At 42.7% G+C, this 14,857-nt stretch overlaps 1 protein-coding gene across 1 annotated transcript in view; it reads left to right on the forward strand.

Moving 5' to 3' along the window:
* The window catches only part of cemip2 (cell migration inducing hyaluronidase 2), a 38,238-nt gene extending 23,956 nt beyond the window's left edge, over nt 1–14,282 (forward strand). The window contains exons 11-24 of the mRNA XM_030060736.1: nt 72–200; nt 1,306–1,394; nt 2,337–2,468; nt 3,529–3,564; nt 3,878–4,033; nt 6,437–6,614; nt 7,943–8,158; nt 8,710–8,921; nt 9,820–10,002; nt 11,126–11,345; nt 11,611–11,712; nt 12,453–12,598; nt 12,713–12,819; nt 12,917–14,282. Of these exons, the coding sequence (XP_029916596.1) occupies nt 72–200; nt 1,306–1,394; nt 2,337–2,468; nt 3,529–3,564; nt 3,878–4,033; nt 6,437–6,614; nt 7,943–8,158; nt 8,710–8,921; nt 9,820–10,002; nt 11,126–11,345; nt 11,611–11,712; nt 12,453–12,598; nt 12,713–12,819; nt 12,917–13,116 (2,106 nt within the window). The 3' untranslated portion in view covers nt 13,117–14,282. The remainder of the gene's footprint in view (nt 1–71; nt 201–1,305; nt 1,395–2,336; nt 2,469–3,528; nt 3,565–3,877; nt 4,034–6,436; nt 6,615–7,942; nt 8,159–8,709; nt 8,922–9,819; nt 10,003–11,125; nt 11,346–11,610; nt 11,713–12,452; nt 12,599–12,712; nt 12,820–12,916) is intronic.
* The last annotated feature ends 575 nt before the right edge of the window (nt 14,283–14,857 follow it).

Genomic DNA, 14,857 nt, shown 5'->3' on the forward strand with positions numbered 1-14,857 from the left:
CAACTGCATTGCAAACTTGATTTATTGATTTGGCTGACTTTGTTACATTTCTCCTCTCCCTTCTGCCACAGGACGCCGGCATATGGTATGTGTTCCACAGCTCTTCCACAGGAGACACTCATGGGCTGGTACCAGAGACCAAGGCAGAGCTCACACCTCTGGGAATTTTCTACAATAACCGTGTGCACTCCAACTTTAAGGTAGTAGGACTGCTGCTCATCCAGAAGCAGCCTCAAAGCCCCTAACTTAGCAGAATGAGCAACTGTCATTGCACCATAAAAACAGTAATTGATTTCACATCATTGTACAGCAGCATAATGTGAGGGTTTTTTCTCTTTAGGTTCAAAGCAGTGCCCACTTGCATCTAAACAGTGTACCACACACTGCCAGGCCTCTGGGCGCTGTCCTCTTTCTGTCTGACAGATATTTCAGACTTTCAAATAGTACTGAGCATATTAAAACACATGGGCATGTACATATGTGCACACACACACACTTGCACAGAGGAAACCTCTACAATCTTGGAGGTTTCAAGATGGCGCCTGCCCTGTCGGCGACTTGGTGCCTGGTGTTGTTATTTTTATTTCTTTTCCCCGGGCATTTGACTATTGTTGTATCGATCCACTGCCGTCCTAGATAACGACATTGTAAACATTGTCTATGTCTTATGTTGTATTGTATGTGGCCATGGTGGCAATCTAGTTTCCCCTTTGGGGATTATTAAAGTTGAATCCAATCCAATCCAATAGTGCTCTGTTGGTGTGTGTGTGTGTAAGGACAGAAGCCGGGCAGGTGAACTGTAAGTTCTTTGTCCAGCCCGGCTACAGCAGCCTCTCTTATAGAGGAAGGAGCCCTGAGGCCTCAGACTATACCTCACTTATACCACAGGACCAACTCAGAGCACAGGTTTCCATATACATGACACGCACACACACTCACACACACAAATATTGTCCCCTTAATTCAGTTGTAGAGTTCGGTTTTAGCCATATATGTTTATGCGCATGATTATAAAAAGATAAGGTCTTTATATGCATTCTATTTTAATAACTTTCCCTACTTTTTGCAGAACTCTATACAGCATTCTGTAACTCCGGCAGCCCAGTATTTAAATTTAGTACATTTACTATTACCCTGGGAGGCACATTCATGAAAACATACATATACTCCTGTGTGTGTAGGTCCAGCAGAAACAGATGTGTGGCCCATCCTGGATCTGTACTCACAGTTTTAAAGAAAACCTGCCATTCATTTCACTGTGACCATATTCCATCCTGTTTCTCTCCTATCCCTGTTACTTCCCAGGCAGGGCTGTTTATTGATAAGGGAGTAAAGACGACCAATGCAAGTGCTGCAGACCCCCGGGAATACCTGTGTCTAGATAACAGTGCCAGGTCTGTATATATGTGTGTGTGTGTGTGTGTGTGTGTGTGTGTGTGTGAGTGAACATAAACATTTCTTGTGTGCATGCTTGCAGCACAGCTAAATTAATATATGGAGTGGAAAACAATCATAATTGCACTTAAAATGTGTTGTTTGTTGTGGGAATTAAGACACCATGAGCATTTGTGTAGCTCAGTGTGTGAGTGATTTATAAGTTAATAGTGTGTTTTTAGATATAATCTTACAACTGTGTACTGTCAGAGACTCGTATGTGCATGGCCATATGTATTTGGCTACAGTTAAAAAAACATTAAGGTTTGTGGCTCACTAATGTATTTGTATTACACTGCGGTCTGCGACTGTATAAGAATGAAGTTATTTAAGGCTCGCTACTGTAAATGTATCAGGATATGGCCTGTGACTGCAGGGGTAGTCAGATGGCCTCGTGACTACTGTGCTACTACATTTTAGTGGAGGGTCTGTCAGGTTTGTGTTGACAGAGAAAACAAGGCTTCACAGATAGAGTTTCCACTCTGCCGCGCTCTACCCAAATACAGCCCTTGACCAGACGGAAAAAATCTGACGTCTCCGCTGAGACTGCTGCCCGCACTGTGTGTGTGTGTGTGTGTGTGTGTGCGTGTGTTTTGCATGCGTAGTGGGTTTGTGTAGGAGATCCCTGTGTGTGTGCGTGCATGTGAGAGAGGGGCTTAGAATGTTAAAATGTGTGTTTAGTGTTAATTTGCGGTTCCACGTTAGCAGAGTGAGTGCACTGTTTGTGATTGTAAGAAACAGTAGGAAGAGGGATCATGTGGTTTTGGTGATTGGGATAGTTTAGGATTAGGATTTGGGTTTAGAGTTGCAGTGAGGTTGAAAGTTGAAGATTGTTGTCATTTAAAGGTCCTCACAAGTAAAGTAATATAAATGTGCGTGGTTGTTCTTCTCTTTTCGTTCAGATTCCGACCGCACCAGAACGCTGATCCGAGCCGTCCTCGGGTGGCAGCGGTCATCGACACCCTGATCTCCTTCAAGAACAACGACTTGGGAGCGTGGATTCGGGGCGGTGACATCATCATCCAGAACTCCGGGTGAGACAGGAGACAGGCTCACAGGCTGTGAGACAGACAGCTCATAGCTTCTTTAACTGTGGAGGGGTGGGGGGTGGGGTCTCTGACGGTAAACACAAAGCATCACAGTTCACTCAGGTTATGTAGTGTCATCCCTCAGATTACTGCAGTCAGAACATCCTCATTTGCAGATGTAATTAATACACTTATCATCATTTGGCCCTGTTCCCTGCCAGGGCTCAATTTAAGCATATTAATATTATTATTATCAGCCTGGGCTTTATTCTCCTAGTTTTTGCTGTCTTGACAGTTGATTGTGTTTGACTGTTCGTTGCTGACTCTTGACACACTTGAGCAATTTATGATGTCAGATGTGAGAAAACATATTCTATATATAAATACTCTACATACTATTTGTAACTACCTTTCTGAAACTGGCATGAATGTTGTTCCCATATTTATAGAAAATGCGATATGACATGAATGTGTCATCAGAGTACCTGGTCCGTCAACTTGACAACAAGGTCGCATTGGTTAAAACAACATCTAATATCACAATACACACACATTTCAGGCGGTGAATAATCAGAAACGTGATGTAAGCCTGTCCCACTGCAATGTGGGTGTTATTGCGCTGAAAGGTCGTGTTTTAATCACTTTTCTGCTTTAGCTGTAGGGAGAGTGTGTTGGAGAGCAGCGCTCCCTGTGAAGTGGAACTACGTGAAGTTTGAAAACAAGAAAATGTTATAATGTCACACACAAGGAAAATGACCCCGGTTGAAAATAACAAGAATTATCCTTTAATCTTATTGAATAATTGCCAATTACCGGATCATCATTATGATGATGAACAGTTAACTTATAAGCCACTGTCAATACTGGCATTGATTACTTCATTACATGATGGCTCTGCTTTATATGATGCTTTATATGATACTATGATACTATATGGTTCTTTCTTCATTTTAACTCTTTAGTCTGGACTCCTCTCACCCCTGTAGTGTCCAGACAGGCTTCAGGTTTTTCATTTACAAACATTTTCTGAACCTAACATGTTATATTTTTCATTTTCTCTGGACAGCTTTGCAGACAATGGTGTGGGATTGTCCTTTGCCAGGTGTGTATTCATCTAAATCACGGTTCATGGTACCCTCATGATTTTACTCAGCCACACTTGCCTTCCCCCTCTTCTCTGCCAGAAGAACCTACCTGAGTGTGTGTGCACCTGACTGATACTTGCTTCGTACAGTCATGTCCAATTTTTTATTTTGCTGGCTTCCCTAAATTAATAAGGATGAGATATCATATCCATGGCTGTGTTTTGTACTGTTCCACTCTGCTAGCTTGGCTTGTTATGTGGTATTTATGCGTTTATTCAATAGATGTAGCCACCTCTTTTTCTCCCCTAAACTCATCTTATTTTCCTCCAGTGATGGGAGCTACCCTAAAGATGAAGGCTCCAGCCAGGAGGTGACCCAGTCTCTTTTTGTGGGTGAGAGTCGAAACAGAGGGACCAATGGAGGACAGAATAAATACTGGGGCCTGGGTGGAGCTGATGGGAAGATGAGGACGCTGCCTAGAAACAGGTGAGAGAGAGCAAAGGGAGGGATGAGGTGATGGAGAGAGTGAATATGAGCATAGAGATGATTTGAAGGAAAGGAGGGGACAAGTCAAAGTAGATAATTCAGCAGGAGAGAAGAAGCGAGGCTGACCGGTCATGCAACAGATGGACAGAGAGGATCGCTAAGAGAAGTGACGGAGTGACTTTTATGGTGTTTTGGGCGTTCTGTGAAAAAAACATGGTGGCAACACTTACGTGGCTTCTTGTGTGAGATTGCTCAAGAAGAAGTTGATGACACACCTTTCATTTTGTTTTCCTGCTCTGTTATTTCCAGCTACTTTTGTTTTGAATGTCTTGTTAAGGGTAAATGACAGCCCCACTCTCATTGCTTTCACTGATAAATACACATAAAGAAGTGCAGGGGGGCGAAAGCATGTTGAATGGGCTGAACATGAGCCAGGAGCTCACATTTACTGTGCGTCAGTCTCTTTCTGCTAGGGCTGCACCAAGTTCTTGAAATTGTACTTCCCTTACCACACAGTTGATATTTATTTATATCCTCCTTGCTGCAATGATGTGCAGAACTAAGTGGACTTTTCTGATCAGAGGGACATAAAGCTCTAAGTTGTGAGCTTTATGTCCCCTGAGGGCCTCCTTACTCTCCTGCTTCTCTCTCTCTCTTTCTCTTTTCTCTCTGTAAAACAAGAGTAGAACAACATAAACATGGGCCTGCCAAATTGCTGCTTGTTCCACTTTCAGCAACAAAGGCCCCTGCCAGTGTGTGACCACTGTCACCGCTGTGTACAGCTTTACAACCGCTTTACAGCTTCCTGACCGCACCGTGACTCCTGGCTCTGTTTGTCTCTCTGTCATCACCGTGGTGACCACTAGAGTGACTTTGTTCGCTGGCCCAGAGAGAAAATTATAAAACAAAAGCGTATGGGTAACTTAATTTAATTTTAATTATTATTATTTTTGTTTTTTAAGTGTCAAGTCAAATTTTTTTGTGTAGCTCTTAAACAGGTCACAGCAGCCATTTTATGCAAGAAATAAATGAAAATGACAGCCACCAACCTTAGATTCTGAACTGAGAACAAGATAAGCAAACACTCCCTTATTGTTATTATTATTATTATTATTTTAAATAAAAATAAGGATTTTGAGATACTGGACCAAATCAGTATGAGCTCCTTCAGCAATGGGTGCAGATATAAAAAGAATATCCATGAGGATCAACCCTATTAAGGTTAAGGATCATGGTTGTGACAAAACTGGGTGATCACTCATGAGTCAGTTTACTGTGAGTCAGTCTCTTTCTGCTAGGGCTGCACCAAGTTCTTGAAATTGTACTTCAGAATTTATTTGCAACTAGAGCAAGCTCCGAGCAAATGAATAATGATGACGTTTGTCAGCGGGAGCAGTGGTGTCAGGGGTGCCTAGATGTGTGAGATGTTTGGTGTGAGGGTGCTGAAGTGCGTAAAATGAGGTTTACTAAACAAAAGAAAAGGAGGACCTTAAGTGGAGGCCAGCGTGGATGAGATGAGAGAGAGACAGAGAATTTGTGATTTCTGTGATAAATACACCAATGTGGTATCAATCTTTACAATCTTTCTTGGTTTTCCTGAATCGTGGATTTCATCATTATTGTCATTTTGTACAACATTATTGATAAAAGAATAGTCATCAAAACACTACACCGATATTATTAAACTGATATTATAGATATGATCGATGTTTGAATATTTTAATGTTCGGATTGTGTGGTGTGGTTTTCCGATGAAATCCATATAAATATGGATTTTAGTGATGAATAGGTAGATGGAAAATGTTTCCCTTGTTTGCCACATTATATGTAGTAGTGTTTCTTTCTTCCAATCACAGTCATTTGGGGCAGTCCTTGATGTGACCAAGAATTAGGGAACATATATTGTCCTGTGCAGTTTTTCTATGAATACTCTTTGGACAAGTGGAGTTTTAATGTGTTTCTTTGAAATAACCATGAAATGAAACATTTGTAGATTTCTATGAAATTGCTTTAAGAGTGCTTTAGGATCTCTTGTTTTTCATGTCACGTCTGACATTTCTATCAGAGAGCTCCTACATCATGTTACATTCAAACTCACCTTGCTGGCAGACTACTCTCAGCGTGGAAATAAAACATCTCAGGGGCATTTGAAACAAATAGTCATTGTCCTGGATTTTATTTTCACATTTACATTTCAAGCACTTTGTTGTCACTTTAAGTGGCTCACAGTGAGTACACAGTCAGTGGCTGAGTGCTTTTTCTCAAGGGCTCTGGCAGGCTACACACAGCAGCTGTCTCTGGACGCCTCAGCTCTAGCACAGGGCTCACGACAGGGTGGTCTTGTTTCCTAGGAGGCCACCCTGCTGCCAAGTCTGGATTTATCCTTCTCCCTCTCCCCTGCAGGACATTCCCAATCCGTGGTTTCCAGATCTATGACGGTCCGGTGCGGCTAACTCGGAGTACGTTTCGTGGCTTCGTCCCCACGGCAGAACGCTTCACCAGCGCGGTGGGATTTAACCTGAGGAACACCTGGCAGCTCACCCCCCGCAACAACCTGTCTCAGCTCAGCTTTCACTCCTCTGTTAGTACACACCTGCAGCTCTGATAAGGCTTTACTTTAAGTGCACTGTGAGGGATCAAAAGCACAGTATGTGTTGTAAATGGAGATGCAGTATCCTCACGCTGTCTTATGAGATTATGGCAAGCATTACACTCTCAGGGCTCTGGGCAGTTTGTATACTACATCAGAATATATCACATGTTTTGGTTACAGTATGCTCATAAATTGTATGCCCTATTTATGCTGTATTTCCTACTCTAATTTTCCAGCCTCATCCCTATCTTGATTTATCTCCCCCAAGTTGAATTCATGAGATATTTATGATAAATAACCCCATGTGGCTCATGTGGTCTGGTTTTCAAACTTGTATTTTAGTCAGCTCTTTTTTCTGTCTTTTCTCCTGTTTTTCCCTCTCATTATTTTCTTGCTTGTGCTTCCTCTTTTTTACCAAGTCTTTCTTTGCCATCTCTCTCTCCCTGTCTATCATTGTTGCCTCTCTTTCTGTCCACGCTGTTGGTGCACTGGGTCTGTTTCCTCTTTGGCGGTTTGCTCCTGTTTTTTCCTCATTCCCCCTCCCCGTGGCCTGGATCACAACTTGCATCAGAGTTACTGAGTTGGCACTTATTTAGAGTGGTTAAGCGTAGGAGGGAGGAGAGCAGGAGAAAAAAAAGAGACCCCCATGCAGTAAGGCTTCAATGGAATTCACCATAAACAACTAGTGCCCTCTAGTGATGGTAAAAGTTACAACATGATTCCCTCCATTTACCTGAGTTTCACTACACTCAGCAATCTTGTGTCTGCGAAAGAAAATTGAATAAAACTACAGACTGAATTTCATCAATCATTCTCCCAGACGGACATGGTTGGCTTATGATGGTTGGAAATAGGGATGCTCTTCCCTCTCATAACAGGCCATACTGATATGGATTTTTATGAGAATGGCAGTATAAAAGCAGCTGCAAAACTATCTCAGCTTTTCAGACAGGCATGCTTTAAGATAATTAGGTGTTTTGTTTTGTTTTTTTTTTTTTTACAAAAGAGCATCTTAGGTCTTTTCTATTACTAATTTTACAGTTGTATTAAGTGATACACTCCTAATACAAAAGGTCGCACAAGTGCCAGTTTCACAATCAACCTATCAACAGTAAAAATACCAATCAGTTTTGTTTCCGAAGCTAATGCCAATTGTCTGCCAGTATACTGGTGCATTGCTGTTAGGAACTCGTGTAACAAGAGCAAAGTTATCTTGTCAAATGTTGTGGGCAGGGTTGAGGAGGCAGACCAGATGTGGTACTTTCTTGCTGAGCCGAGAAATAACATCCTAGACTGATAGAAAATGTCACCCTCAGGTGGGTCTGCGGGCATTCTTCGGTCGCCCAGGGCAGTGGTTTGAGGAGAACGACCTGGACGGTGATAAGAACTCCATCTTCCACGATGTGGACGGCTCGGTGACAGGCTACAGAGACACTTATGTTGGCAGAGCAGACAACTTCCTGATCCAGCATCCCAGCTGTGTCAACATTTCCCAGTGGAATGGAGTGATCTGCAGTGGTCGCTACTCCCAGGTATGGCGGGGGGAGCTTAAGATGTACTCAACTATATGAATAAAATGTTTGAAAAACTCTTGGATACAATTACACACAATTTAAGTTTTAAATTGCACTTAGAAATCTGTTTTGTGGGTTTCTTGGTGTACTACTGTTTTACTGCCAGCTGCCATAGCAAATCAAATCTAACCTAAAATCAATTGCATTTTGCTTTTTCAATTGTGAAATCTTTTCTGATTTTTTTCCCCTTATTTTTTCTGAAAACATGAAAACGTTTGAAAATTAAATTGAGCTTTGTGAAGCATAATGAAACTTTTCCTTCTTTTGTGCCATCTGCTATTATACATAATTTATTATTTGACCTCTATTCTTTCATGTTTTTTTCTTGTCATGCTCTGTTTCTCATGCCCCCTCCACACATTCCTCTTTCCTCACCCTCTCCCATCCCATCCTCCTCCCATCACCTCTTCCTCATTATCCTGTTTTTTCTCATGTTGCCTGTCTCACACACCTCTCCTCTTCCACCCAATCTTGCCACACTCACCTTCTCTCACCCTCCTCTTCTTCAGGTGTACATCCAGACGCAGGGAGCTTCCAGCCTCAGTCTGTCCATCAGCAGAGATGAGTATCCTGACGCTCCTCTGGTGCTGAGGGGCATCAACAGCCAGGGGGCGCTGTCGCAGCAGTACCAGCCCATCCTGATGATGAGCAAGAGCTACACACTGCACTGGAATGGACCAGCACCCAGAGAAGTCGTCCTCTCCCTCATCAACTTTGACAAGTGAGTAGATTGAAATGGTGATATGCGAATTTCTGGAATATTATGGAACAGTACAGGGAAAATCTGGGAATTTTGTCAAGTCAGGCCATTTTACATATCAGTCTCACTCAGTGTTGGGCAAGTCACTTTCGGAATGTAATATATTACATATTACATATTACTAACATAAAAAGTTACTTTTTGTTTGAAGAAACACTTTACCTATTTCAGTACTTTGTGTTACTTTCACCAACATAAGCACTGAAGTCGTAAGACCCTCTATCAGTAGCCTGTGAAGTTATTGCAGCTCCAAATTACACCAGAATGGGCGGCAATGTGCAAGCTAATGGAGGCATCAGCCTCACACAATGGACTAAACGAGACCACACTAACACTTTACAACATGTTACCCCAGCACTGGCATCCTTACAGGAGTATACCAGGATGTGTTTTACAGTTTGCTTCTCACCATCATTGCATTTTCAGCTGTCTTTACATGCTGCATGGCCACTTCTACATGGCAAGCCCTTAAAAGTGAAAATCAAACTGTTTATCCAATTTAACTTGTTCTGAGCTGGGTTTGTTAAAACAATTAATAAACCCAGATGAAATAAAAATTTTAGGTCATGAAAAATGCGCCTTCTTGTTATGGAAAGCCATTGAGGAAACAGTGTGTGATGCATTCATCTTTTCCTCTGTTTATTTCTCTCTCCCTCTCTCTCTCTCTCTCTCTGTATGTATGTACTATATGTGTGGATTTGCTTTCAGCCTCCATTTCAATCTCTGAGGTAATTTCACAGCAGAAGTAAATTAAAGTAAAAGTAAATGAGATTTGAGTAGTTGCTAGTCAGATGAAAATGTCTATACATTAGTGGCTTACCACTGTCTTTTCCTCTCCCTCTCTCTCTCTCTGTCTCAGAGGTGACTGGGTGCTGGTCGGACTCTGTTACCCATCAGACACCACGTTCCAGATCATGGCCGACATCAACGATCGGCAGAGCAACAGCTTCGACGACATCACAGACTACGGCACTGTGGCATCGCTGGCAGAGCTGCAGAAGCGGCCGATGGAGAGGAAATACTTCTTCGACCGCACCGTTGGGTAAGAGAAGAGAACAAGAGGAGCTGGAATCCACCTGTTTGACTTGCCTCCTGCCTGGTTTCCCTCTACTCCCCTCCTGTGTCCCATCCTCTTTAACTTTCTTCTCATCTTTTGCTTTGAAATTGATTAAACACTGGTCTGTCACACCTCTTGACCCTGATCTTGATCCTTCTGTTGTTAAAGGCAGATTGAGTTGGATTTTCCTAAAAAACAGTGTAAAGACTCATCATCACTTATCCATTGGAAGTGTGTGGTGGTGTGTGCATCTGCAGAGAGCGTGCGAGAGAGTGTGCAATGCCAGATTGAAAGCACAACATGTGGAAGCTATGAAAAAAGGAAATATAGCAGCAACACGCCAAGCAGACAAAGCTCGTTCCATAATGAGCTCTGAAAGAGAGGATGAGGATGAAGAGTGACGTGGGGTTGGCTTGTTTTCTGTCGGACAGGAAGGTGCTGGAGGGCCAAACAGAAAACATTCCTTCGCCAGCCTAGGAAATGAAAACTCGCTGCCGGTTAGCTTAGCCAGGTTGGAGGGGGCAGCTTTTAATGTTGTGTTTACAAACCACAGCCAACAAATCCTAGTCATTCTGCCTTTAAGGCATTCACAAGTCACACACTTCCAGTGAAGTCAGTGTTGCAACATCTCTCAGCTTTGCAACTACCCAAAACACTTCAGTAATTTGAGTTTGTGAACTTTGTCACCTCTGTTTTCAAGTTTTCCAATCACTGCCTGTCAGCAACTGGTTCATATTTTGGTTGCAAATTCCTTGTAAAAAATGAGTCATTCATTCATAGTGAAAAAAGTTCTTCAGTTCAGTGCGATGATATATTTTACTGACCAAAATAAAACTGGGACCACTGACCACCAGTGTTTGAATACTATACTTTACTGTTTGCAGGACAAAAAATGTAGGTTTTGTTTACAAAAAATGAAAAAAATTGTGTTTAGTTGAGCCCGACTTCATGTGGAGAAAATAAAGTGTATCATCGAGGGGTATATTGTTGGGGCCATGTTCTCCACATGTCGCACCAATGACTTTGAGATGACAGTGGCCAACTTTAAGTGCTCTGCTGTGTTTCTCCCCCCTTCCTGACCTTTCTGTGTTCCTCCCATCATGTCCAGGCTGTTGTGGCTCTACCTGCGGGCCAGACACGGTCGGGACAGCCACAGCTACTGTTCAGTGAAAGGCTGCGAGAGAGTGAAGGTCACAGCCACCACGTCCTCCAGACAGACGTGTAACTGTACAGCCAAAGCCTACCCCAAGTACACCAAGACCCCCTCGGCGGCCGTCCCCATGCCACGTCTCAACACGCAGCCCTGCAAAGGCTGCGGCGCCAAACAGGTTTGTGTGTTGCAAAAAGAATACCCTTACATTATTGTACATGTTTATATAATGAACAGAAATCAAATTGTTTATCACTCTAAAACAGAGACCTTGATGGAAAACTTGACAGAAAGCACGACTTAAGCTCAGGATCTTGTTAAGTCTAAGAGTCTAAGAGAGTCTAACCACTAGTGAAGCTGATATCGCAGCATGAGGGACCTTGCTCGGCTATTTCCGACATGGTGTTTAGGTCTTTTTATCTACCTGTGTTTTTGTGTCCCAGCTGGTGTTCTCCAGCGAGCCGTGGACCTCCTACTTGCAGACACAAATCAAGTCCCTCAGCACAAAGGAGCAGCAGAGTGGAGACGACAGCTCTTTCATCACTGTGAGTGCAACAGCACATTCTGATCTGCAGAGTTATTGGGTTTGCATTAAAGTGATAGTTCAGATTCTTGCCCATATTTTGGTATTTGTTCGTCCATGCGAGTGTAATTCATCCACCAAGTTTGGTCCATTAACTCCTTCCCTGTTGCGAGAACAAGAGCTTCACCAGGAGTATATTGCAGAAAAATCAATGAAGTAGATAGAGACCTGAGAGCAACATGATCCTGAGCGGCGACACAAAGCTGTTCTGATGGATGCACAACAACGCGTTTGTTTTGGTTTTCCTTTGTTCGCCCTTTTAAGCCAGCTGGTTTTCAAACCGCACGGTGGCATCCGGTCCCATATTCAACTTTCGTGTGCCAGTGCTATGGCAGAAAATAGTTTTGCCACTTTTGAAATCAGCTGGCTGAAAAGAGCGTTCAAAGTGTGGCCAAAAAAAAACTTGTGTTGTTGTGCATCCCTGAAAACTATTTTCAACTTTGTGTCACTGCTCAAAATTGTGTTTTTTTTTTCCTGTCTGTATCTACTTTGTTCATTCTGGAGCTGCACACTCTTGGTGAAGCTCTTGTTCTTGCGACAGGGAAGGATGTAATGGAACAGACCTGGTGGACACAATACACTCACAGCTAATAATATATGGGTAGGAATCTGAACTTCCAACCTCAAGCCTGACATCCTTAGGACACATTTATTACATGCATTCACCTGTGTGCCTCCGTGTGTTTCCATCTCATCTGCCAGGTCAATGAGGTGACCTTGCCCTTCTTCCAGCCTGGGTATTTCCTGGTCTCTGTGGACGCCTGCACTGGGAAAGTCACCAAGAAAACCTCCTTTGCCAAAATGGATGCCAAGATGGAACAGTATCTAAAAAGTGGAATACCAAAGAGGTGAGTCAGGGAAATCAGCCAGATACTGCTCACACCAAACCTTCGCTCGTCTGACATCTCATACCATTAAGTGAACCAAACTTCTCATTATTTATTGAATCTTTCCCCGAACAGGTCAATAGTGCTCATGGCAACACGAGGGCAGCCAGAAGGTCTGGTTGGTGTAGCGCCATATCTGGTCTCCTTTGGTTTAGCCAAGGCCGCTGACCTGCACAAAAAAGGTGAGTGTCTTTCTGCGGTTTAGATACTGTAGCTCTGTGCAAATTCTCTCTTTCTGCCTTTTTCTCACACCCTCTTATTGCTCCTTCCTCACTGTAGAAAGTCTGGCGCTCTGGGGGTTCCTGGGTGGGTCTTTACCCCCTCCGTGGGTCTTGGTCCAGGCTGGGCAGGGGGAGGAGGTCCTGGGGCTGCAGGAGCGCTACTTGCCCCTGTGTCTGGAGGCTTACGGCTGCCCGACACCTGGAACTAAAACACGGAGGGACCTGGAGCTGCTGAAAACAGCCACAGGACAACACTGACCAATGTGAACTACACAACTTAACTACCCAAAAACACACTTGCACACAGATACACATACACACACAGCCAGCTGATGAATGTGAACTGCTGAACTTTTAATTTATTAACAATGGCAAAGATGTTTACCGATTTGAAGTGGAGAGGGGGTATTTTATTTTGAGCAGGGTGAGTATTTTTGTGATATTTGATTGCGTTTGTGTGTGGGTGTGTATGTGTATGTACACCTTGGGGAGGACCATTGAGTCAGTGCACTTTCCTTTTTAAACACACAACTTGCCTTATTAGCCAAAGTGATCGAATGGAGCATTGCAATAACTTTATCACATTTGTCACAGTCAACAAAGAAACAAATGGAAAAAGAAAACCAAGCAGCCTTTACATCCACCCTACTGAGCTTAATATTAATTGTGGCAATAATGAAAACTAAGAGTGAATAGGACTGAATCTGAAAACTGAACAGAATGCTTTAGACACGCCCAGGCCAGAGGGAAATTATGAAAATAAAGGGCAGTGTACCTGAAAATGAGAACATGTTCAGGTCTAGCCGAAAATGAAAAGAGATGGATTAGATATGCTCAGGTCAAAAGGAAATTATGAAAATAAATGTCAGTGCCTCTGAAAATTAAACAATGATATTTAGCGCCAAAAAGTAATATGTAGAGACTGGAGCCAGACAGGGCCATTGGATTAATTGTGTTAGGTGCCAAGAATATTTATTCTAAAACACCAACGTTTTCATAAATAGCTAACTCATAACAAGCCATATTTATGTTAAGCTTTAAATATACGGCGGTTTTTCAGTGACTTGAATTTCAAAGATAGCTGGATGTCTTGGTTGACCTGCTTTGTCTCACTTTCCAACACCCAGACACTTTGTCGCTCATTACTATACGGTAACTGTCCTCCATTCCTCACACATCCCCTGTCATTTTTATTTGGTGTGTGTCGCACCTGAATCTTAAACTGGAGAACCTCTGATCATCGTGCAGCTGTGCAACAAAAGACTTAAGCACCTTTTATGGATTCCTACAAGGAGTTACTGGATCTTTTGTCACATGTTTGTATTTATCTCTGCAATGATGGTATCCCCAGTGCTGGCCATACGTGCAGCACAGATATTTCTTCTTCTTTTTCTTCTTTTTCTTCCTTTTCTTTTGTCTTCTTCTTCTTCGTCTTCTTCTTCTTCCTCCTCCTCCTCTTCTTCTTCTTGCTTTTCTCTTTCTTCCTCACAAAGAATTGAATGTTCGTTTTACCTTTCATCTGCCTCATTTATGATCTTTTGGTGTGCATCATTGCCAAAACTAAGTGTTAAGATATAATATACGGTGCTTTTTGTAGAAGTGGCACCTAGACTTTACAGTACTGAGCAGGAAACACATACAGATCATATACCAGCTGTAGGGCATAAGGCTTTATATTGAGACTTATATAAACTCTTTAAAAGGTGATTGGTTGTGAGCAGGGCTCCCCCACTGAGCAGTGATAAGTACCTATCTGTGATTGTGTGCATGTGCGAGTGTGTGTATGTTTGTGAGAGAGAGTGTATTCTGTTCACGTGTGTGTGAGTGCATGACTGACTGTGTGAGATAGACAGAGATCCTCTGGAGGACAAATACCTTGTTGCCTTTTAACCACTCTACTGTTGTAAAAAGAGCAAAATAAAAGATAGAAAACTGTTCCCATACTTTGCCTTTCATCCCCTTGAGGCTTCGAAGATGCACAACCAGAGAGCTCTAATCT

This window comes from Myripristis murdjan, chromosome 9 (genome assembly GCF_902150065.1).
Source record: "Myripristis murdjan chromosome 9, fMyrMur1.1, whole genome shotgun sequence".
In the NCBI taxonomy this organism is placed as follows: Eukaryota; Metazoa; Chordata; class Actinopteri; order Holocentriformes; family Holocentridae; genus Myripristis; species Myripristis murdjan.